At 53.6% G+C, this 23,587-nt stretch overlaps 6 protein-coding genes across 6 annotated transcripts; 4 read left to right on the top strand and 2 right to left on the bottom strand.

Annotated features, from left to right (window-relative positions):
- Positions 1–348: 348 nt before the first annotated feature.
- Triagg1_6218 (uncharacterized protein) lies at positions 349–2,868 on the bottom strand (the record flags this gene model as incomplete). The annotated part of the gene is made up of 3 exons (XM_062900819.1): positions 349–473; positions 533–2,605; positions 2,673–2,868. The coding sequence occupies 3 exons, from the start codon at positions 2,866–2,868 to the stop codon at positions 349–351; spliced, it is 2,394 nt and encodes a 797-aa protein (XP_062754764.1).
- Positions 2,869–4,643: 1,775 nt separating this feature from the next.
- On the top strand, positions 4,644–5,997 carry Triagg1_6217 (uncharacterized protein; the record flags this gene model as incomplete). Its single annotated transcript, XM_062900817.1, has 3 exons — positions 4,644–4,655; positions 5,068–5,868; positions 5,923–5,997. 3 exons carry the CDS (start codon positions 4,644–4,646, stop codon positions 5,995–5,997), a joined length of 888 nt encoding a protein of 295 aa, XP_062754763.1.
- A 2,645-nt stretch (positions 5,998–8,642) lies between these two features.
- On the top strand, positions 8,643–11,405 carry Triagg1_6216 (transcriptional regulator family: Fungal Specific TF; the record flags this gene model as incomplete). Its single annotated transcript, XM_062900816.1, has 5 exons — positions 8,643–8,764; positions 8,827–8,829; positions 8,917–9,964; positions 10,023–11,204; positions 11,271–11,405. The coding sequence occupies 5 exons, from the start codon at positions 8,643–8,645 to the stop codon at positions 11,403–11,405; spliced, it is 2,490 nt and encodes an 829-aa protein (XP_062754762.1).
- A 944-nt stretch (positions 11,406–12,349) lies between these two features.
- Triagg1_6215 (uncharacterized protein) lies at positions 12,350–14,310 on the top strand (the record flags this gene model as incomplete). The annotated part of the gene is made up of 2 exons (XM_062900815.1): positions 12,350–12,994; positions 13,054–14,310. The coding sequence occupies 2 exons, from the start codon at positions 12,350–12,352 to the stop codon at positions 14,308–14,310; spliced, it is 1,902 nt and encodes a 633-aa protein (XP_062754761.1).
- A 1,019-nt stretch (positions 14,311–15,329) lies between these two features.
- Triagg1_6214 (uncharacterized protein) lies at positions 15,330–17,955 on the bottom strand (the record flags this gene model as incomplete). Its single annotated transcript, XM_062900814.1, has 4 exons — positions 15,330–15,641; positions 15,727–17,343; positions 17,410–17,796; positions 17,857–17,955. 4 exons carry the CDS (start codon positions 17,953–17,955, stop codon positions 15,330–15,332), a joined length of 2,415 nt encoding a protein of 804 aa, XP_062754760.1.
- A 1,665-nt stretch (positions 17,956–19,620) lies between these two features.
- Triagg1_6213 (uncharacterized protein) lies at positions 19,621–23,438 on the top strand (the record flags this gene model as incomplete). Its single annotated transcript, XM_062900813.1, has 7 exons — positions 19,621–19,670; positions 19,732–19,766; positions 19,838–19,952; positions 20,034–20,141; positions 20,347–20,417; positions 20,528–20,710; positions 21,043–23,438. 7 exons carry the CDS (start codon positions 19,621–19,623, stop codon positions 23,436–23,438), a joined length of 2,958 nt encoding a protein of 985 aa, XP_062754759.1.
- Positions 23,439–23,587: the final 149 nt, after the last annotated feature.

Genomic DNA, 23,587 nt, shown 5'->3' with positions numbered 1-23,587 from the left:
GAGTGAGTGTACGGGCGAGCATCCTGTAGCTTCACGTATGGATCCCATTTGGTCAAGGGAAGTTGCCCAACAAATACGGGATGAACCAAGTCACTAGCAACAAGACACATACGAAGCCTCAAACTTACAGCATCACTTTTGCATGTTGAGTAGAAGTAAAAAAACATATATTTTTTTGTTCCGCCATCCGCCTTGCTAAAAAGCCCATCTATGTGGAAACAACTCATTTACTAGCCTCATCAGGCATAACATGATTGTTTATTTGTTTGTACATCTACCTCGTCCCACATCTCCCCTCAAGCCCCCTCCTCGGTCCCTCTACGCCTCTTCCCAGCATCTGCCTCTTCTTTACTCGTCAAGCTTGACATAGTTGGCGGGGAAGAGACCCGAGTGGCCGCCGTAGTGACCGAACCACCAATCCTCGTCGGGGAACTCCAAGTTGGTGATCGTGGCATCCTCAGGGAAACTCAGTTCTGCCACAAAAGTTAGCCATTGACCATGACATCATCAATTCAGGGGGGTTTTCTCTCACCATTGTCCTCGGCAGCTTCATAGTCATACAAAGCCGTGGCTGTCGGGCCTGCAGCTGCGCTAGCCGGCGCTGCTAGTGGAGCAGCAGCGGCCACAGGTGCCGGCGCCGGCTCTGGCTCTCGGGCGGCAACGGGGGCGGCCGGAGGCGGCGCGGCGGCGTCATCCTCAACAAGCTCGACGTAGTTGCTGGGGAACAGGCCGCTCTCTCCCCTGACGTTGGTTCCCATCCACCAGTCGTCGTCCACCATGTCGATGTTGGTGACATACTCTCCCTCGACCAGGTCGATTTCGTTGTCCTCGGCCTTTTCATAATCATACTGAACCAGAGCGCGCTTGCCGCCTTGCTGGTCGTGACTGTCGGCCACTTGAGGAGCGTGCTCAAACGTCTGCTCCGCCACGGCACCGGCTGCGGCTCTTGCAAGGTGGCCGGCCTCGTGCTCGTCCTGAAGCTCCTCCTCTCTGGGAACTGGGACTTCCTCCACAGGGAGGGGAGGAGGCGCGCGCTCCTCGGGCCTCTCGATGGTCGGCTCAGGGCCGCGAGCCACAGGCACGGCGACACGGATTGGTGACGGCGAGCGCTCCCTCTCCTGGGCCACGGGCTGGTATGCCGAGGGGTCCTCCTCCTCTTCTTCTTCGTCCGCAGGGGCTGGGCGGCTGGGAAGGCCGGGGAGGGCGAAAGCTCCAGGTGGCCTGGAGCCAGCTGGAACAGGCGGTGGGGCCTGGTACTCTTCCTCGACTGCTCGTGTCGTGGGTGGTTGGCCGGCCCCAATAGGGACGGTGTTCTTAAACCGGTCTCTCAAGGCAGACACGCCCGAGGGACCCGAGGACTCGTCCTCCGCAGCCTCTCTGGCCTCTTCTGCCTCCTGCTGATCCGCGCCTTCGGGACCACCACGTGTGGCTCCTCCGGTCTGAACCGGAGCCCAGCTCTTGCCCGTGTAGCCACTCTTCCAAGACGAGCCGCCGGTCTGCTGAGCCTGCTGAGCTGCTGGCACTGGCGACGCCGCGGCAGGGATGCCGCTAATGCTTCCGCCTTCTCTCGCCTTCTTCTCCGCCCAGATCTGAGCTGGGGTCTTGCCACCTTGGTCTGCAAACGTCCGGCTAGCAGCTCCGACTGGGGCGGCTGCTGGGGCAGCCGGGCCACCGAATCCGAGACCACCTGGGGATGGCGCCTTTGTACCGGTGAAGGCAGAGGCACCGGACCACTTCTTCGCAACGGTAGGCTTGGGGAGTGAGGTCAGCCGTCCAGCGCTAGGCTGCGAGAAAGCGGCTGCTCGGTCGGAAAAGTTCTGGGTTTCTTGTTCCGCTTCTTCTGCAGCTGGTTCTGCTGGTTTTTGCGCCTTGGCCCTAATGGCAGCAATGTCGACCTTTCCGACAGGCTCATACGCTCCCTTGACCGGCGTGGGTCTGTCATCTCCCGTCTTCTGGGCCTTTGCCCTGATGGCCGCAATGTCTACTTTGCCCACAGGCTGGTAGCCGCCTCCGACAACGTCAGACGAGCCCGTTTCCTGTCGGGGCACGCCGGCGAAGCGCGAAGGCTCCGGCTTCTGACTGGTAAGCTCTGCCATGTTCACCTTGGTTGGCTGATAGGCAGGCGCGACCTTTTCGATCTGTGTTCGAGTGACGGGAGGAGCGTCGGCTCCCCACCCATCCGCATCGACAGCGCCGGCATTCCGGGATCGAGCAGCAACGAGAGGGTCGGCAGGACGGCCCGCTGACGACGAAGGTGTGAAAACAGGCTTGGCCTTGACTGGCGGGGGCGCATGTGTGGCAGCTCCGGCCGAGGATCCGGCCGAGTACTTGGCACCCGACGCATCGGCAACCTTGCGCATGATGGATTCAGGCTCGAGGTCGCTGTCGGAGCGGGCGGTGATCTGAACGTGATATCCGTGAAGGACCTTGGACACGGCGGCCAAGTGGCTGGTGAAGTATCCCTTTGTGCGCTCAGGGACACCTCCGCCGCACCAGCCGATCAGAACAAACTTGGGGAGGCCAGAGTTGGGGTCCTTGACCTTGACAAAGGCGAACTGGATTCGGCCCTCGCTGAAGTCCTCAGTCAGTTCGGTGAGCTCGCCATCTGGAGAGTCATTAGCATGTTAGGCCGACGAGTGCAAAGCGCAAGGGATCATCAATGGCTCGCATACCGCCTGTGCTCTGAACTTTGAGTACGCTCTCCTTGGAGCCGCTGTCCTGGAAGGCGTTGACCAGGGGAGCTTGGACGGAGAAGAGCGCCCACTGGGCGTAGGTGGGCGAGCCGGATGCCGGCGCTTCTCCGCCAACGACAGCATTGTAGCTGCTCTTTATGGAGGCGCCGTTTGTAGAGAGGTTGAGAGACGCCATCTCGAGGTAGGAATCGTGGGCGTAGCGATGGAGGTCGATGGAGGTGAAGGGACGCAGAGACTAGAGAGTAGAGGATATGGATGACTGGAGAGGAATTGAGCTCCGCTCAGCAATGGCTAGCGACGACTCTGTTAGCATCAAATGCAACTCAGGGGAGACGAGACTAGCAACGGCGGGATGTGGCCTCACAATGCAAATGGCCGTTCTATCGGCAGCCCAATAAATAGCACGGCTAGGCTATGCTACTAGTATGCTTTGGAGAAGATGGGAGATGCTGCTCGGGTACTGTATAGCAGCAGTAACTGCTCGGGCACAAAGGGGGGGTTTTCGGATTCGGGGATTCGTGGCCGACTCGAGCTGGCAAAGCTGATGGAACTGGCTGTCTGGCGGGACATGCGTCGACAACTGCGTGGCGCCGAGGCGGGGACAATAAGCAGCCTGCGTACTTGTAGATGCATAGCCCCGGTGGTGGATTGCACGTATCGGGTCGGGATGAGCTGGGGGGAGCTCAAATGACGCAGAGCTGCCCCTCTTTGCTGGTGGCAGGTCCGCCCACCCCCAGCGCTCCAGGCAGCGTTTATCGTTAATACTGGTGCCTGAGAGCGCTGGAACTCAATGTTCAGGGGCATTGGATGGATTATTACGGCTCTTGATGTTTGCATGAAGCTTGATTTTGGCTTGATTCGACTCGATTCAGTGTTGAATTCAAACTCAGCGATCCCCTTTCTTTAGGTAACAAGATTATACCATATGGCGTAATCTCAGGTTATCACAATGTACGCGTAAGTGAGTACTGGACTCAGCGGGTATAGGCACAGGCACCCGGATGGATAGAATTGAAGGAGGCCTCATCGTAACGAATCCTCGAATTAATCCTACTGTACCAACTCACTTACCAACCAAGACACTAGTGGATTCGGCATCCATCAAATGTTGCTCATTGGCTCATGTGCAGGACAGTCGTGAATGGCCTCCAAATGCAGGGTAGTCACCATCTTCTCCGTGTATAATCAACATGCCCCCTTTGGAATCTCCGGCAAACCCGTTGCGTACAAGGCGTCGGAACCCCAAAGCCCAAGATGCACATCCAGATGCACAGGAATCGCTAGGCCCTAGACGTATGCAAGGGCAGCATAACCACTTGTGCTGCAAGATCTGGCTGTCTGGAGTACGATACCCTGCCGTCTAACCAGAGCTCCATTCCGGAGTTAGGCTCTTTCTCTAGGCCGCGTTGCGGTGCCTTATCTACCGAGGTACCGTCCTTTGTTACCTACTTCATGTTCTACCTTATGTTATTTATCGTTGGTTTAGTCTAATAAAGGAGAAAAAGGAAAGAGACCCTCGAGATAGATGGGCCTCGGTGTTGCTTGGACTTTGACAACTTCAGCTACCGAGCCACATTCTTGCGTACCTATATTTAGCCCAACCGACACGCGTTTCATCTCGTCGTCCCAATGTGCCCAACCTGGCTGGGGTGAATGGCAGCCAATCGGATGGATTCCTTTCCGAAGAGGGAAATGTTCATCTCAGCTACCTCGACCTTCTTCCGAAGCATTGTATTGGTACGTTGCGATATCAACGGTATTCTTCTTATGATGCCCTTAGTTGACACTCTCGCTCTTAGCTGTACGTATGTACTACTGCTCCTGTTTGCCATCATGCCCCGAAATAAGCATAAGACCGAGCTTATAACAGGTAGAGGCTATTTTCTAAACGAGATTTCGCACTTCCTGACTGACCCGAATTCTCCATCGAGATGAGTACAAATCGCATCAATGCCTAGGTACGTGAGTGCCCAGCATTCTACTTCGTACCTATGCACTCACTCAATCCTTCAACTCGTTTTCTTTGTACTTTAGTAGCTCTAAATCCTTGCGTTTCCTAAATTAGCAATCAATCCCGGCAAAAATCACAACTTGTGATGTCATTTGAGCTCATCAAAACCTGCATGTTCTGCCATTAATTTTGCGTCTCAAAAGGCGCTCTTCTTTCCTTCAGTTGATTAATGATCATATCTTGTAAACATTTCCATTGGCAAAGAATTTGGCTCGTTGCAGCCCGGCTGCTTACAAATGGCACACCGGTGTAGAAATATCACCGGCCCTGATTTCAAATGCTTGCGATGACCTTTGCGGCATTGGGACTTGCGCCATCACTTTTACCCCGCTAAAAATCCAACTCTGATACTCGGTACTCCAGGCCGATTCTCGCCGTCTTCGCCCACAACCGCCATACAAACATCCGTCATCTTACACATCCGAACCTGAACTCGACCTCGACCTCGGGCCTGGTGACAAGATGTCGACCATTACCGAAATCCTGACCGATGCGCAGTGGCAGCAGGTGCTCAGCTCTGCACCCGCCTCAACCCTCATCGTCGCCTCTTTCCACGCACCCTGGGCGGCGCCATGTGCCCAGATGGCGACAGTCCTGTCCACGCTCGCATCCGAATACCCCGTCACCGACCCGCTAAGCACCCAGTGGGTGTCGATTAATGCCGAGGACCTCAGCGACATCAGCGAAACCTACGATGTGACCGCGGTTCCTTACCTGGTGCTGCTGCGAAACGGCGAGGTCGTCGAGACCGTTAGCGGCAGCAGCGCCGTCAAGGTGCGGACGGCCATCGAGAAGCACGCAAACAAGGCCGGAGGCGCGACGCAAGGTGCTGCCGCACCCAACGGCACTGCTCAGGCCGCCGAGGTGGCCCAGGCCGACGCCACCGTCACTGACCCGGCCAAGCAGAAGGAGGAGCTGTTCAAGCGTCTCGGCGACTTGGTCAAGGCAGCCCCCGTTATGCTCTTCATGAAGGGCACGCCCAGCTCTCCTCAGTGTGGCTTCTCGCGACAAATGGTTGGAATTTTGCGCGACAACTCTGTCAAGTACGGATTCTTCAACATCCTCGCCGACGATGATGTGCGCCAGGGTTTGAAGGAGTATGCTGAGTGGCCGACTTTCCCGCAGCTGTGGGTGGACGGCGAACTCGTTGGCGGCCTCGACATTGTATGTGCTATTTATTACGTGAGCATTCTGGTATTTCACTGACATTGGTTACAGGTTAAGGAGGAGCTCAGCAGCAACGAGGAGTTCTTCAAGCCATACAGCGTCGCTGCCGAACCGACGGCGGCATAAAAAACAAGGTCGAGAAAGGTGTAGACAACACCTCCTCGCGTTTCCGTCGGTGATATCTCTGGTGAAAATAATCTTGCCAACTATTACGGGTTGGTGATGGAACCGTGACACAGAGCTATATCGAAGTATTCCGGTCTCTCTAACTGTAGGAAGACGCATGCTACGCAGGCCCAGGAGTGTCCGGGAGGTGAGATGCGTGGGACGAGAACACAATGGCAAATTTGCCCCTGCATATCAAATAATCGGATGAGCGAAATTGGAATCGGAGCGTTATATATGTCGACGAGGTTGAACATGCGTGGCCAAGAATAGAAAAGAAGGGCCATTTACTGAGCTGGTCATGTCTGCCGAGTCGGATATTTGATGAAAGCAAGGAGGATATGATGTATGAAAGCCACAATTTTATTCAAAATGAAATAAAAAAATAACAACTAGAAAATGATTATCTTGAAAACCCTTGTTTCGTAAAGTATTTGATGCACAGCATATCCTAGGGACTCGACTTGGGAGCCGTCGAGATCGGAAGCTATTAATAATCGTTTAGTTTGAAGGCACTACCAAGGTAGGCGTTAAAGGAGAGGTGTCGACCATTTATTTCCTGCTCTGACGAGCATACTCCGTGTTAGCCATACTCTGTATTATAACTTCCATGCAAGCGTATCAGGCATCTCCACTGCCCTAGGCACCAATTTAACTCAAGCGTCCTATCAACTCGATACACCACAACACTTGAGCGCTTTCAAAGAGTGTTCCTGAAACCTCAAATCTGCACGTGCTGCCCGGTATTTCAACTGCCGCTGGCACACTCCCAAGGGCCAGCAGGAAAAAGAGGAGATGGGAATCAGCCGTACGGAGCTTCCACGGCTTCGCTGCCCCCTTACCATTGGCCGGTTATAGTAGCTAAGGTAGGGGGGTCAATCGGCTGGTTCGCTGACACTCCGCGCTACAAGTACAACAGGTTGCGCTAGCACAACTGCTAAAAATCGACAGCCCGCGAAGAGTGAGTCACAGAGTTGCAGGAATGCAGCGTCAACTACGTAAACTAGCTGGAGCCTTGTCCATATCAGGCTCGCAGGAAATGACCCTGTATGCGTAGCGGCTTAACTCCGGGCTGTGCTCATCTCGCAAAGTTTTTCCCACCTGAAAAAAAAATACCACGGGAATTGTTGGTAGCCCTCGGCTGGGGGTCCTCGTACTCCGGAACAGTTATCAAGTACGAGCAACTTCGCGTGTACTCGGAACCGCCCCAAGGGTGTCTGGGCAGTGACGTGTTAGTACTCTGCTTAGTCGAAAGGTTGTTTTGCAGGTCAAACAACAGGCTCACGCTGTTTTTTACTTACAAAACGACGTCGGCACCGTGGAAGAATAAACGGGCCGCCTGGAAGTTGTTCCCATGGGCTGGGGGTCGTCATGGATCTGCCAATGGGGATTGCTGCCATGCACTAACACGGGGTACTTGGAGAGCCGGCTGACAAAGCAGCCAACCGGCTTTGAGATAAGCTTCCTGTTTAGTAGCAGCGGACGAGATCGAAGCTGCTTCGATGCACTGTTTGTGCTGCATGTGGTGAGCAATGTAGCGGGTGGGTTCAATTTGTCGAGATAAAATCATATGAAATGACCTGTCTCGTTACCCTTTCGAACCCATTTACTCCGCACTGGATGAGGGATTTGAGAACCAGACGCTGTGCTCTGCTATGTATGTACAACGGTTCATCGTACATCGCCTGTTCGTACAGCCGTGCCGGGGACCTTAGTAGCTACCGGTGTTAGTGCTGCACCGCAAACAAAGTTGGAGACTGAACGCCTCAAGTGATTACCTATGCATGCCCTCCCAGGTGGTACCGTTTGGTATCACGCAAGTCTCGCGCCCGGCTCGACACCACTTCCTGGCTCCCCCCCACCAACCGCGACTCTCGGGGGATCCTTTATTATATTTTGTGCCTTAACCTCTAATTCCACCAGACGTCCCTCTCATTCTTCTTCTTCTCAGAAACGCAAATTTTCTCTCATCCCCCTCACTTCGACGCCCTTTTGTCTCTGCCCCTCTCGCATCACCATCACCAGCTCGCCTGCAGGACTGACGTTTTCGGATTTCCGTCTTCCCCAAGTCCGCCACTCAAGCTTTCCGGCCCCTCTCCGCCTTCAACACAACTCACTGTCATATCAAGCCACCAAGGCAATTCCGCCCGCCTCTCGTCCGATCTCAAACGAGGCCGCGCAACTGCTGCCATCTCCAGCCCAGGGTCCGAGACCATCGCAGAACATCTCTTTTCGCATTACAACCCGAGCCCGAGGCCGTGGATTCGCTTTATTTCCGGCGAATGCAATCTTTTCTTACCGGCCACCGGCTGATCCTCTAAAAGGGCCAGTCTCATTCTCTCTGTCGTCGCACTGAACCGTCGCTTCGCCTCTTCCCCTTTCCCGGCCTGGCTGCTTCTAGCAATTGACAGGCTGCCTCCCCCTGCCTTCTCCCGAGCCCTCAGAGGTCTAATATATGCGCCGCATCAATCATAACCGGCAAGCCGCTTGTGAGGCCGGCTGAAGTTCAGAGCATTTCGGTGTGATTCTTAAGTCCGAATCGCCTCATCAGCCAACAACGGTCTGAGATTACGAGAGCCCCTCCGTGTTCCCTCCCCTCCTCTGCAATGACGCCCACTCCGCCTTCGACCAACTCTTCCACAGGGGGCCGCTCCCCTGAGGAGCAGTTTCGCGTTGTGAGGAAGAGAAATCGTGTGCCTTTGAGCTGCTACCCGTGCAGGACAAGAAAGTACGTCGTTATCTCCGCACTGTCCATGGACAAGAGTGTAGGCGTGCTAACCTCCCATGCAGATTGTGAGTGCCTGGGTGCTCGGATATGGCTTGGCCAACAGCCAAAGAGCAGCATCCTTTGATGCGTTTTTACTTGCTAACATGGTGTAGGAAATGCGACAGGAACCACCCGTGCAGCAACTGCACCAAGCGAGAGGGCATGGACACGTCGTCATGCTCCTATGCAGCTCCGGCAACCCGGAAAAAGAGCCAGAACCAGGCTGACGCCACGCCGGATGACATGCAGAATAGGATCGACCGGTTAGAAGGCCTTGTCCTGTCTTTGATGCATGGCGGGGCTAATGTAGACCCTGCTTCAGCCGCTGCGGCTGGTCGAGCTGCCTCTACGTCGCAGTCGTTAACTGATAGCGGCTCTTCCGCCAAAGCTGGCCGCGACGAGGGGGTGACAATGCTCGAAGACGAAAGCGACACGGAAGAGGGACTCGCGGCTTCGCTGGGAGTTTTGAAGGTCGACCCCGACAAGGGCAAGTCCATGTATATCGGCCAAGAGCACTGGCATACGATTCTGTCCGACATTTCCGAAGTGAAGAACTATTTCATGTTTCACAAGAAGGAGCTGGAGTCGAGCTACGAGCGTGTCCGGCTATCAAAACCAATGGCTGCCCGGGAAGGGCCGACGTTGTTGCTGGGTGCCTTGCCCGCCTCCGAGATTGAGCTTCGCGCGGAGCTGCCTCCAAAGTCGAGCATCCTGACCCTGTGCAGCCGTTACTTCAACTCGATGGACAACGCTGTGTGTATAATACACGGCCCGACGTTTTTCAAGCAGCTGAAAAGTCACTGGGAGGACCCGTCAAAAACGCCAATCATGTGGCTGGGATTGCTGTATTCCGTGCTTACTCTTGCCATGCTGAGCTATCACAAAGTTGGTGATGAGCCTCCTGAGTGGAGAGGCCGGACTTTGGAGCTGGCGTCAGAATATCGGTTACGGACAGTACAATGTCTGATCAAGGCAGACTATACAAAGCCGGTCGAGTACACTGTTGAGGCTATGCTTTTATACGTCTTTGGAGAGTACTCATCTCGGTGGGATGCGGACCTCGGGTTGTGGTTGATCGTCTCTGTCATCACGAGGATAGCCTTCCGTATGGGATACCATCGAGATGCCAAATGGTTTCCCAATCTCACACCGTTTCAAGCTGTAAGTTTATTTTCTGGCGCTTCGTTGACGAGCAAACGACTGATATGAGACGGCATAGGAAATGAGAAGAAGAGCGTGGGCGTTGGTCCGCATGTCTGATGTCGTCTTTTCACATCAGGTGTCATTGCCTAATATGATATACGAGAACGACTGCGATACCCAGCTTCCAAACAACCTTTTCGACGACGAATTCCACCCCGACACCAAGGAACTGCCACCGTCACGCCCCTCCTCAGAACCGACGCCGATATCATACATGATTGCGAAAGTGAGGCTCTGCTCCGAGTTGGGAAACATTTTGCAAGCAACAAACATGGTCGGCAAAACTGTTCCGTACGACGAGGTTATCCGATTCGACGCAAAGCTTCGCCAAATCATGCAGGAGCTTCCTCCTCATCTCCGACTTGGCCAACTGGAGGCGTCTCAGGATCCGGTGACGTTAATCATTGCGAGGTACAACATTGATATCTTGTTTCAGAAAATACTCTGTCTGTTGCACCGCAAATATCACGCCAAGGCCCAGCACAACCCGAGATATGCCTTTTCACGACGCAGTGCTATCGAAGCGTCACTGCAGGCGTTGGAACACCTGACCAAGTTACATCGCGAATCCCAGGGGAACGGCCGGCTACGCTCTGTTTCGTGGTACATCAAATCAATTGCGACAAAAGAGTTTACCTTGCCGGCCATGCTCCTTGTTCTAGACCTTCATTATGATAATACGGCACGGCAATCGGCCAGTCCCCCCGACGACGGCTTCGTCTACACTGACGAGCAACGAAGCAAAATGATCGCCGCACTCGAGACTGCCAAGGGCATATGGGCAGCTCTTGCTCATACTTCAATGGAAGCCTTCAAGGCTACCAAAGTCATTGAAATCATGCTAGACAAGATTAAGGTGCCTAGTGGAGAGGCCATGGACTCCAACAGCGACCAAGTCCCATCCCGAACCGATTCCCTATCTGCCTCAATTGTAGGCACAGGTTCATCACTAGACCAAACGCCCTTGTCGTTGGGCTTTGTGTCTCCCATCGGGATCCCTGGCTTTGGTGGCCAAGACCCATTTTCGCAGAGCAGTGCCTTTATGGGTATGGACTTTGGCCTACGGGCTACAAACGGGAACGAGTTTCCGCAATTTGACGCTCTCAATGGTAACGGCGCCGGTGCCGGTGCCTCTCCGCTCTCCATGTTTACAAATTTGGGCGGCACCGGGGCAGGCGACATGGCCAATTTTGACTGGGTAAGATTGTAGTTTTCTCTCCTTTAGCATCATATCAACTTTGGCTGACGATTTTGTGTTCAATAGAGTGCATTCGAGAACTACACACAGATGACAACTTGGGGAGCAGACCAGAGTTTCCAGATTTACGGTTCCGGGGAGCAATCGTCTCCGGAACAGGGGCTGGGCGATGGGGCGAGTATGATGAACGAGCAGCAGTAATTTGATGTGTATTTTATTTGGACACTCTTGTATATGATAGAACACGTTCGTTGGACATGTTTGATCTGGATTTGGGTCTTTGGATAAGGGAAAATGCAAGGTCTTTATGAGCAGGGACATTTGTAGCTACTTTTATTCCAAGTCCCCTCCTTCTCTCCGCTTCATGAGTAAATGGTGTCTTTGTATCTCTCTCTGTATGGTGATGATGCTGCTTGCAATGGAACTGTGTATGAGCCAAGATAAGTTGTTATGGTACTGTTCTGAGGTTGCAACATATTATCTACTACCTACCTGTACCTTAGTACTACTAATCTATTACCATCTACCTACCTAGTAGGTACTACTATCTACTATATCTACTACTATCTACTATAGTATTTACTATTATCTATTACCATATACTGCCATCTACTAGATCTATCTCCATCTACTACTATCAACAACCACCTACCAGACCTACCCCCACCTACTATATATATTTCCATATACTATATATATCTCCATCTACTAGATCTCTCTACCATACGCATCTTTTGTCATCATTCTGCAGTGCTCATCTCGAGTGGCTACTTCGCTTAGTCATTTCCAATCGATAAGCTGCCTCCAGCAAAAATCCGTGTTTCTACGTCAGCCCATGCTTTATAGGGGATTTAGCGCCCGTCACAGCGGCAAGACCGAAAAAGCCCCGGAGAAGATCAAGAGCAGACAGACAGCTCTTTCCGTGCCTTTTTCATTACGTCGTTTCTTTCCCTCTCAGGATATCCTTGCAGCCGCTGTTAGAGCTTCTCGATGATACTCCAACGTACCTTCCCGTGCTTGCAAGGACTCTGGGGAAGGGCTGATCCCTTGCATCGCTCCTGCAAAACACCTCGAGCGTGTTAATCTCAACAAATGTCTTCTTCCTCTTCGTCTCCTCAACAGCTCATTTCCTTCTCTATGCAATCATGGATGACCTTCGGAAGGGGCATTTGGTTGATGCCTCTCTGGCCTACCTACAGAAGCTCGAAGACGAAATGCGAGGTCTAAACGGGACTCAGCTCGTCTCATCCGACAGCAGCACCCTTGGCTCCCCTAGGAAGCGAAGGCGACTGGAGAGCTACGGCGACGGCTATAGCGAAGCCTTGAAGAAGATCAGGATCACCTCTGCTGGCCAGGACGGGTCGCGGCAGCTCCCAGCGGAGCTATGGCACCACATCTTTTCCTTTCTCCCGCCGGCTGCTCTTGGGCGCTGCCTCCGTGTCAACCGGTTGTTCCACAAATACCTCGATCCTGTCTCGCCCTTCATCATCTCTGCGATACACGTGCCTACTACTCGTATGTTGCCTACACTGGCCCCGGACGCCATCTGGAGAGCGTCCAGGCGTCTTCACTGGCCAGCTATGCCCACGCCGCTCAAGGGAAGGTTTGAATTGGACATGTGGCGGTTTGCCTGCACCCGGTCTTGCCAATTCTGCGGCCAGCTGGATAAAGCTTACAATACCGCTGAGGATTCTTCACAACGCCGCAGACCTGGCAATACCACTGTATCGCCTATCTTTCCTTTCTTCATCAATTCGTGCGGCAACTGTTTGTTTAGAAAGAGCATCAAGGTGAGCGACTTTGCCCTTTCTTGTTGGAGGCTTATCAAACGGCTGACAATGCCTTGCAGGAATTTGATTTTCATTTGTCATCAAGATCATCGTTCATCTCACCGGGCCTTCCTATGGTCTTTCTGACGGCTGACATGAATGTGATCTCCCCTCAAGAGATGCAAAGCATCCCAGTGACCATTACCCCTATTCAGGTGACAAAGGTATATTGGCCTGCCCAAGTGGAGAAGCTTCAAGAAGAGTATGAAGAAGTGAAGCGATTTGGCGATGCGGCTGTTGAGGAGTGGAAAAAAGGCTTGGAAGTTCGACACATTGAAATACTTCGTGACGCTTCCCGATGGGATAGGTGGCTCCTGTCAGGAGGCGTCCGCCAAATGCGCAGGCATTCGACCCAGCCAACTTCTACAGTTGACAAGCCGGAATGGATAGGGAGAAAAGGCTCAGAAATTGCCAAAACTCTACAGAAGCAACGACAGGACGTTGAGACTACTGTGCGAATTCATATCTCTAACCTCGCAGATGAGGTCATCAGAGATCGCTGGGTTAAGGGACGCAGCGTCAAGAAGGGAAACTGTGCAGACTTCGCTGCGGACGTGCTGGCATACGTCCGCAAACAGTTCTATAAGGACGGAGCGAGGGCCGTGTCCTTGACGCGAGGACTAACTCTGGACGATATGAAATGGGTATTCGAGCATAAGATTGGGCCACACACCAATAATCACCAGAAGGACTGCTTTCGCTGCAAAGAATGCCCGGGGTCAAAGCGTTACGGATTTCTGGCCATCATACAACACTATGCTATGAAGCACGGCCCAAAGAAGTCGAATAGCATGACTATACTTTGGAGAACGGAATGGCCTAAGGAGCCGCCATTCAGGTGCTCCGTGGAACAGGAGGCATCTATCAGCTCCACACCACCAATGCATCAATATTCGGGCGAAGGTCTCGTCGCCTCGATGCATGGTGTGCCGGACACATATTACGTACGCGAACGCCGCGAGCACGCCCCCTATGCAACAGAGGCACCATCTTCGGACATGGCATTGCAAAGAGAACAAAGCCTCGATTACCGACAACCGATATCTTCTACGACCCTCCACCAATCCTACGGCATCGTTGATGTACGGAATTTGCCGTATGGCTACTACATTCAACATCCCGCCATTTTACGCAACTATAGCATTCCCTCTAATGCTGTTTATTACAACTATACTCTCGGGGGATCGTACAGCAATACTGGAGCCTTATCACGAGTTTATAATGTTTATGAGTCACGAGATCCATTGGCCAATAGAAGATCGGGTGGTTGGGAATGAAAATGGGCATAGATTAGAGCTTTCATAGGAGCATCTTCCACTTTATTTTGTTTTTGCTAAAATATATGACAATGGCGTTTCGGAGCATCTTACTACTGAGGCAAAGGCTATGCGGTTGAAAGAAAATGGTAGTATGTACATATCTATATACCATAAATTAATACCTAGTACCTACCTATTTCTTAAATAAGCAGATGTTCTTCACTAAGAAGGAGCAAATATTATGAACAAAGGTTTTTATTAATAGGCCGGGTAGATTTAAATATATTTACTAGAGATGTTATAAATATTAGAGGTCTAAAGCTACTAGAGAGATCTGGAGATAGGTACTAGAGATACTGGAGATAGGTATCGAGAGATACTAGAGATATCTAGAGGTAATAAGAATATTCTAGGATACTAGAGATATCTAAAGATACTCGAGACATCTAGTCGTAGATCAGTCCGTACGGCGTGGCCACACATTATGCAGTATAGGTAGTGACAAGTATATTTCCTATCATTGGAGACATGGCAGAGTCGAGCGGTGTAGTTGTAGAGAATAATGAGAAATCGTGTGCAGCCATGTCACGGAAATGTATCCTCTTTACCATTCTTCGCCATTTCATCTCCCTCCATTGCATCATATACAGGTTGTTTACACTTCAAAATGAAACTCTCATTTTGACAATCCCACACACTCTCCAGTTTTCCCTCTTGAACAGGCGTGTTCTCTTTTCCTCGTCTCCTCCGCATCTTTTTTTCTTCTTCCAGTCATCCCTCCCCTAACCGTTTGCCTTCGTTAAAACCCCCATGGACGCCTCATTGATCGCCTTTTTTCGTGTTTTGAAAACCTGCCGCTTTTATACAGACATTTAACCTCCCAATTCTTTTTTCTTTTTTTTCTTTTAATGCCATCTTCTACTTCGTTTTCCTTCTCTTCATGATAGATTCCCAGACCATCACAGAAAAGAGAAGAGAGTATTAAAAAAGAACAAGAAAGAAAAAGGCACTTTGACGAGCTGCTTCTCCCCCCTTCTTTACAGGACCTCGCCGATAATCTTTGCTGCTTCGCGGTATGTCTGGAGGAGCTTCTCGCATTTCTCACGCTCCTTCTTGACGCCATCGTCCTCGTAGAGGAGCTCTTCGAAGAGGTTCTCCTTGTAGAGCTCGCTGACGAGGCGGTTCTGGACGACGTCTTTGCAGTGGTTGACGAGGAGGTGCATGATGGCCTTGGGGACCTGGTCGGCGATGGATTCGCGGACGATGTTGAAGTAGGAGGAGATGAGGGCGCGGATGAGCTCTGCTTCCATGGCCTCGCGCTCGGTCATGGCGGGTTCGTTAGATTCGCCCTGTGAGAGAGGAGAAGAGTTAGTCAAGAGGGAAAGAACAAGAGAGCTGTGTTGTTAAGCAGAGAGTGTGTGTATCAAGGCTTACCAGATGTGATGCCAGGCCGTAACTTCGAGATGATGGGTCATACTCGTCTGTCACTGAGGGGGGAGCGGTAGAGGTCCGGACCACCAGCTTCTCTTCACGGCGGAGACTCTGAGAGAAGGTGGGCTCTGAAGGGTGGCTGGTATGTCTGCCGTTGGTGGTGGGAGTAATAGGGGCGCTGACTGGCGCCATGCCATCCTTGCCGAAGAAGTAGTTCAAGAATGTATCGCGAGCACCGCCAATTCCTTGACCATTCATGCCCGGAGACGATGGTCGGATTCCATTCATGGATGCGCCGAGGCCAACCAGGGCGTCCTGGTGGACGGCAGGCGACATGCTTCGTGAAGGCTTCGTCGTGGCGAGTTTGCGAAGGTTAGGCTCTGCCCGCGGGGTTCCCTCCGCAACCGGGCTCTCCTCGCCATCCTCTTGTGGCTCCGTGCCGTTGGGTCCAAGCTCCTTGAGCCGCCGCTTCTCCCGGCGCTCACGCTCCTCCAGGATGACCCTCTTGCGTTCCCGCTCCTGTTTGGCGCTGACAACATTGCTCATTGCTGCGGCGGCGCCTAGGAAGTTGGGGTGGTTCGTGTTGATGTATGCGCGCTGAATGGAAATGAGTGACTCGACGTAGTTTGAGGCGGGGCCTAACCGCTCTCGCAGGAGATCCGATACCACCTCGATGAGCTTTGCTTGGAGTCTTGGGAATCTGGAAAGTTCTATTGAGCCGCATGTGTGGCAAATCTTGATGAGTTCTTCGTAGACAAGTTCGACGCAGCGCTGGCTAGGAATCTCCAAGAGCTTGATCTGGGGCTTCACAAGCAGATCAAAAGCCATCTCGGGCACGAACAAGCTGGGCCGAGGACCAGTGGAGTTGCGAATTGCCGTTCTAATATCCAACGCTGAAAGGTTTGAAGTGGGATCGATGGTATCTAGTGAGCTTCCAAAAACAGAGTTGAAGATGTAGTAGATTCGGGCACCACCGCAAAGCTCCTTGGTCGAGATTTCAGTGGATGTACCGTCGATGGAGGAGATGAAGGAGGTTGCGAATCGTGTCATGAGCTGCAGAATCAATGAGCCGCGATGCTCCTTTCCGCTAAAGTGCATATCACCATAGCCGGCGAGCTCCTGCTGGGTCTGGCCCATCAAAGTGTTGAGGCGTGCCTTGATGTCGGGCAGCCGCTCTCGAATGTGGGCCATGAGAGTCGTGTTAAGCGTCTTGGCCAAGAACTGCGTGCCACATCGGCTTGAGATGTTACGGTAAGCCGGGTGGTGCTTAAAGAAGTCCATTTCGGCTTTGAGGGCATCCTCCATGGGCTTGTTGCCCTGAATATCCTGCTGCGAGCGGTTCACGACGCCGATAAAGCCAAGCTTCAGGGGGTACACGCGGCCGGACAGGATGTCGAGGGCATTGGTGCCGTGGTCCATCAAGTCGATCTTGGTGAGAACGCCGATGGTTCTCCTGCCAAGAGGATCCACATGCCGAGCAAGCTTAAGAGCCTCTGAGTTGACAAGGTCGACATTGGCAGGCGACACCGCCAGAACAATACTGTTGGGCTTGGCGATGTACTCGGATATCAAGTTCCTCGTTTGCTTCTCGATATCAGAAGGCTGATCACCAATGGGCACCTACGCATGATTCAAACCAGGTTAGCCTAGAAGAGGAGCAGGTAGAAGCAAGAGGTAAAGACGAACCTTGGTTAAACCGGGCAGATCGACCAGGGTCAGGTTGAGGACATGCGGGGAGTAAATCTTGAGGTTTATGGGCTGTCTATTGATGCCTTTGTTGGTACCGGCAACTCTGGCTGTCTCATTCTCAATCTCCCGCTTGACATCTATAAAGTCGTTGAACCGTCTATTGGGGATGTGGTGGAACTCGGCCCATTCTGAGCGCCGCGCAGCACCGGGCGAGCGGTAGGGGTCGTTGAACGGATCTGGTGCCGTCTCATCCTCCGGGATGTTGATGAGCTGCAGGATCAGCGGCCGCCGGGTTACGATGCCGCTGCCTCGGGGCAGAAAGTCTCGGCCGACGATGTTTTCGAGAACGGAAGATTTTCCGGCGGACTGGGATCCCACGACGACCTGAGCGGCGGGGCATTAGCATCAAGCGAGGACAAGGGGAGGCAGATTTGCACTACGCACAATTTGGGGGAGGTCGAGGGAATCGTTGCCAATGGTGTTGAACACCAGGTCCTGCAACTTGTTGACCGTGTTGAGCAGATCTTCGCCGAGGGCCGCCATTGCAGCGTCTTGGGAGCCTTTTTTTTCCCTTATAGATTCTTTTCTTCGCCTCGGCCGGGGCTATCGCAGTCGCAGCGGTCAATTAAACGCAATTACCGGGTTGGAAGAGCAGCAGAGACGCCTCCGACAAAAGAATTCAGGCTCGCACAGGCAACGCGACGACTTGCGCTGGGCTTTTCTGGCGATCAAGAAGAGAAGCAAGCCGAAACAATGGCTTCTCGGGCAGTTTGGCAACGAATCGAGTACGTACCGATTCGTTCACGTGTAAAGGGTGGGGCTGGTTGATGGCTTGCCTCTTCAACGCCACAGGTACCAGATACCGGGTGTTGTGTGCAGAACCGCGGGACATCAGCAGTACCGAAAACCTCACCTCAGCCTCCCTTTGTCAAATGCCCCCCATTTCTCCAGATATCTGATGAGATAAAGGGTTGAGGGCAAGGCATGGGCAGAAGCCTAACTGGAGACGGCATGCGAGAGATGGGCTGCCATACATGCTGCGGGAATACGATTGCATGTTTAGTTTATTGTGTTTGTTTTGTTGAGCAGTCCCGTGCTTGTTCTTCATCTCTCTACTGAAGCTGGATGGATTACGGAGCACGAGTTGATCCTCTGGCATTGTGATTGTAGCCAAGGGTTTCGGCATACTTGCGACGGAACGCTACTATAGATATCTCGTCCGTCATGTCGGCTTCGTTATACGTAGAGCCGGCATCATCCATATAACATAGATACGAGCTAATGCTAACCCGCTACAGGTCAGAACCAGCTCTAGCGCGCTCCTTGGAAGAGCTATTGATGGTTCACCGTGTAGCACAGATTCGGCATGACGACTTTGATTACAGTGTCGAACCATGGCCCTTGAACCCTGGGTTAGTTTCCGGCTAATGCTTCAACTTCAGCTTGCGTGTGAAAGCCGCCTCCCAAACAAGACAACATGTCATACTGCGCACAACGCCGCTCACCTGATTGTGCTACCCAAGAATATCGGTTTCTCTCGTTCACGCCCGACAACGGAGTGTCCATCCGCCAACCCGACGATGCTTTCCGACCCGATACTGCGACAGCGGGCTCTTTCGAACTGCTTGAACTGAACACACTGTCTCTGGTTGGGCGCCTGTGGAGACCGCAGTCGACGAAAGAACACGACTGATGCAGCTAGCGGTTGAGCTGGCTTGCAGTGTGTCACAACGCGAATGGTCCGTTCCAAGACCCAGAGGGAGCCCTGCAAGCAATGCAAGGGAGAGGAAGCTGCTTCTGGCTGCTCCGACAGTCACTGATTGGATCTGTTGGCCTGGCAATTGTTGTGAGTCTGCTGCGGACATTGTGCCATCCCATATCCATACCGTGCAAAGCAAACGCAAAGCAACGCAAAGCGCCTGATCAGACTCGTCCATCCACGGCCCAAACCCTCCGTCGCTCGGATGTTGTCATCCCAATGAGGCCAAGACAGGACATGCTTGTACTTGTACTCCGTATGCAGCTATGCAATCTGATTCGCCACAGTTGCTAAAGCGTGGTTAGCTAAGCGATGCTTGCCGCTCTATCGGGGCCCGGCCCCACCGCTTTCGACATCCATCATGCGTGACAGCCGTGCCTCCAAAGTCTCATCTCGAAAAAAAAAAGAAACGAAAAAAGGGATATGCCCCTGGTGCGGCACCTGGAGAAATGAGTACCTTCGGCAGCCCTGGAGCGCTGCCAACAACCAAGCCAACCCCGTACGTGTTCTCTCGCCGTTGATTTGAAGCTCAGGAGTTGGCTGACCCGCCGTCTCCATAGGCCACAGCGAGGGAGCTTCCCCTTGGACCACGATGGTAAGCCCGCTGCAGTGGTTCAGTCCATTTTCCCGCCTCTCCTGGATGGCTCAGTTGTCTAACTGGACTAGGCGAGTGCAAGAAGGCCATGACCAGCTACCTCGCTTGCATGAAGAAAGTCCGTGGTGTCAACGAAGACGAATGTCGCAATTTGGCCAAGGCGTATCTGTCATGCAGAATGGATAGGTAAAAAAAGCAACAGAGAGAGAGGGAGAGAGATCGGAGCAGTAAGACATTGCCATGAGCTAACATATCGGCAAAATTAAGAAATCTGATGGCTCGGGACGAGTTCAAGAATCTCGGCTTCGCAGACCCTGCGCTGGCAAAAGCCCCAGCAGAGCCAGAAAAGGGCGTCAAAGGCGAACTCCGGTGGTAGTAAGGCGAGCGGGCATCCCCATAGTCGGACAGGCGTCCCTAGTCGCCAGGCACAAGCACAGGCACGGAGGTGCAAAGGGGGGGGAGGAAGCTTGAGGCTATTGGCCGTTCCCATGGTGACATTGCCCAACCCGAATCAGTTCCTTGTACATAGTATTTCTGGCAGTGATCTGGAACTTTCCAAGCCCGCTGTCCTGTACCATAGCGTCCCCCCTGCTACAGTAGCAAATCTCTTCACTCCCTTTACCATTGATGGCTCGACAAGGTTGCACCTTGGTCAAGTCGTGCAGTTTTATGCTTTATGCTCAACCATCATTCACAGGACGGATGCCAACTCAGAACTTGGGTGGCGCTATATTAGCATGGAGCTGAGCTGTGCCGGCTAGCGGTGCAGATTACAGGCACACAGCGCTACTGGCCAGCGCTACGCACCGCTACGGCAGAGGCCACAGCGCCTACTCGTGCTAAGTTCTGGGGTGTCTCGGAACATGCCAAGGGGTTGCCCCGTCAACCCCCACACCCAATGATGACTTGCACAACTCCATTTACACAGCACCGAGCACACACCTGTAAGGTTTGCATACAAAACGTCACGCCTCGCATGCGACCTCTCTAATTAGCTTCCCGTCACCGCCAACAGCCTCCGGTACCTCAGAACAGGTCGACGGCACACATAAAGCCCTCGTACCTCCCCTCTGAGACCGGCCGCTCGCCTTCATTTCGTTACGATCCGCGTCCAAGGAAAGGAACATGAGGCAAGCTGGTGAGGTCAGGTCACGGAGGGCGTCGCCGCCGTCGCCATCATACATGACAAAGGACGAATTCGGTACGGCATACAGGATACAGGGTGGATTGACCGATGGTTCAGGCTGGTCGCTAATCTACAACAATTCGTGAGCAGCAAACTACCTCGCAAACCTTCGAAGCAAGCCCGTGGTGAGACCCGGTGGTGCCAGGCCACCGCCTCCCAGCAACCGTCCGCAGGTAAACCGAAACAGTCTCAGTAACATTAGCTACGATGCATCGACGACGTCACAAGATACGGCTCATCAGCTGGGCCATCAGCGATCCCAGTCGCACACGCCCAGCCTCATTGCCGGGAGCATGGCGTCAACTCGCCTGTCCACCATCAGCTCCCGAAGCCGCGACTACTATCCCACCAGCCCAACGCCGCCTCCATTGAAGCCCGATACGGTTGTGCCCACGGCTAGCTATATGGAGCGGGGCCGGCGGTGGATGGAAAGAGAGGAGGCATCGTCTCTGCGAGATGCCATGGAAGAAATGGATCTCCGAGAGAGCAGAAGGGCTTCTCCTGAGGGTGATCCTGCTGTCGAGGACGACGAGACCCGTATCTACAACGCTGCCCTCAACGAAGCCGCCGAGCTCGTATGGGAACATCAGCATGGAGTCAAACCCCGGCCACCCGAGGGTGCGTACCGGTACCGACCGCACCTTAGAAAGGACAGCTACGCACATGCCCGGGCAGCAGCTGTGGGGCAAGGAGAAGAGCCATTCGGCACGAACAAAGTGAACAGGAACTCATACTCGACCACTTCATCGGAAGAAGAAAACGGCTCTCGACAAAACGGATCCCCCGGAGCAAAATCACGTACCGACGACTCTCCAACCAAACAGGCAAAGTCATACGGGAATGTCGGAGGGCGGTTCACAGGCGGCCGGCGCAGCAGCATGAAGAGGAATATCAGTGGAGAGGTCGAACGACCCTTCTCTGGCGATCAGATATGGGAAGAGCCCGAAGCCCAGCCAGGCGAGGGACCCACGACAACGACCCCTCCCAGCGGTGATTCGCCCGTTTCCCTGCATATTAAGCCGTCCAATACGGTCGGACGAGTCCCCTTCCCACGCAACCAAGGAGAGACGAGCCCGACCAAGCGATTGGAACGCATAGAAATCCACAGGAACCCCCCGACTCGATCCCGCAACGCCCAGTATCAAGTCAACACCCCCGTTGTCAACGGTCAGAAGCCCTCCCATGGACAGCATCTGAATGGAGTCGAGATTCGCAGTCAGGATATCCGCGAAGCTACTAGCATGAGGCTGAAGGACCGCAGTTCTAGACTCCCGGAACCTACTGCAGTCAGCGACAGCCCTGGAAGGCCCATTGTAAGCTTCGATACGAACTGGAAAGCCCCGGAGGAGTCCCCGTCCACTGATGCCAGCTCAGACCGACCAGACCCGACAACGCCAGCATCAAACCGCTTCCGGTCCCAGTCCCAGTCCCAGTCTCAATCCCAAGCTCAATCCCAGCCCCAAACGCCATCACGGCCTATGGAGATCCCTAGCATTGTTGTGGCGGAAGACCCTTCGCCGAGACCACGGGCACAGACGAGCGCGAGTGTGCCGTTCATCTCGATAGCGGAACCGGACGACGCCCCAAGGCGGCCGACGCCCGCAATCAACGTCCCGTCCATTTCAGTCGATGAAGCGCCGGGTCGCCGTAGCGTCCCCAGCATCTCAACGCCGAGGGACTCACCTGTGAGAGGCTCGGTGAGAGGCGCACGTCCTCTCCCAACACCAGGGGCTCGTGGGCCTCAGGGCTCGCGCGACCTACCGCAGCCCCGAGGCCACTGGTCACCAGCATCAGGCGCCATCAGGCCAGCGGGAACCGTCTGTAACCAATGCCAGCGCCCCATTGAGGGCAAGTTTGTGGCGCTGGCCGGGTCTCCTGAGCGCTTCCACCCTCACTGCTTCCGCTGCTACACCTGTAACACCAGACTTGAAGCCATGGAGATCAGTCCAGAGCCTGAGGCATCACGGGCTGAGCGTGTGGAGAGGATTCGGCGCCGCGCGGCGGGTGAGATATTGGATGAGAAGCCTGGCATGACCATGGCGGAAGACGGAGACGAACGACTCCGCTTCTATTGCCATCTCGACTGGCACGAACTCTTCGCTCCACGCTGCAAGCACTGCACGACCCCCATCTTGGGGGAGCATATTGTGGCACTTGGGGCGCATTGGCATTACGGGCATTTCTTCTGCGCCGAGTGCGGCGACCCGTTTGAGCATGGCATGACACACATTGAGAAGGACGGCTACGCATGGTGCATCAATTGCCAGACAAAGCGGACAGAACGCCGTGCGCCCAAGTGCAAGATGTGCAAGACAGCGGTCATTGGCCAATACATCAAGGCGCTGGGAGGCGAGTGGCACGAGCATTGCTTCCGCTGCCACGAGTGCAAGGGAGGATTCGACGATGGGCAGATATTCCCCAAAGAGACTGCAACGGGGGCCATTATACTCTGCACCAACTGCCGGTCCAGGGAACTCAAGTTCTAAAGATGATGTCATGATGCCACTGACTGATGTTGCGTATTCTCATTTTCAACAAGGCGTTTCGTTTTTTTTTTGGTTTTTTTTTTAAGTTAAAGGGAGGGACAGCACTGGGATGGGTAGCAAAGCATTTGGGATAATGGTGAACTAGGTAA

This window comes from Trichoderma aggressivum (genome assembly GCF_033847375.1).
Source record: "Trichoderma aggressivum f. europaeum strain CBS 100526 chromosome Unknown scaffold_024, whole genome shotgun sequence".
NCBI classification, from domain to species: domain Eukaryota; kingdom Fungi; phylum Ascomycota; class Sordariomycetes; order Hypocreales; family Hypocreaceae; genus Trichoderma; species Trichoderma aggressivum.
Note: the sequence above shows the minus strand (reverse complement) of the source record. Positions and strands in the feature narration are given on the sequence as shown.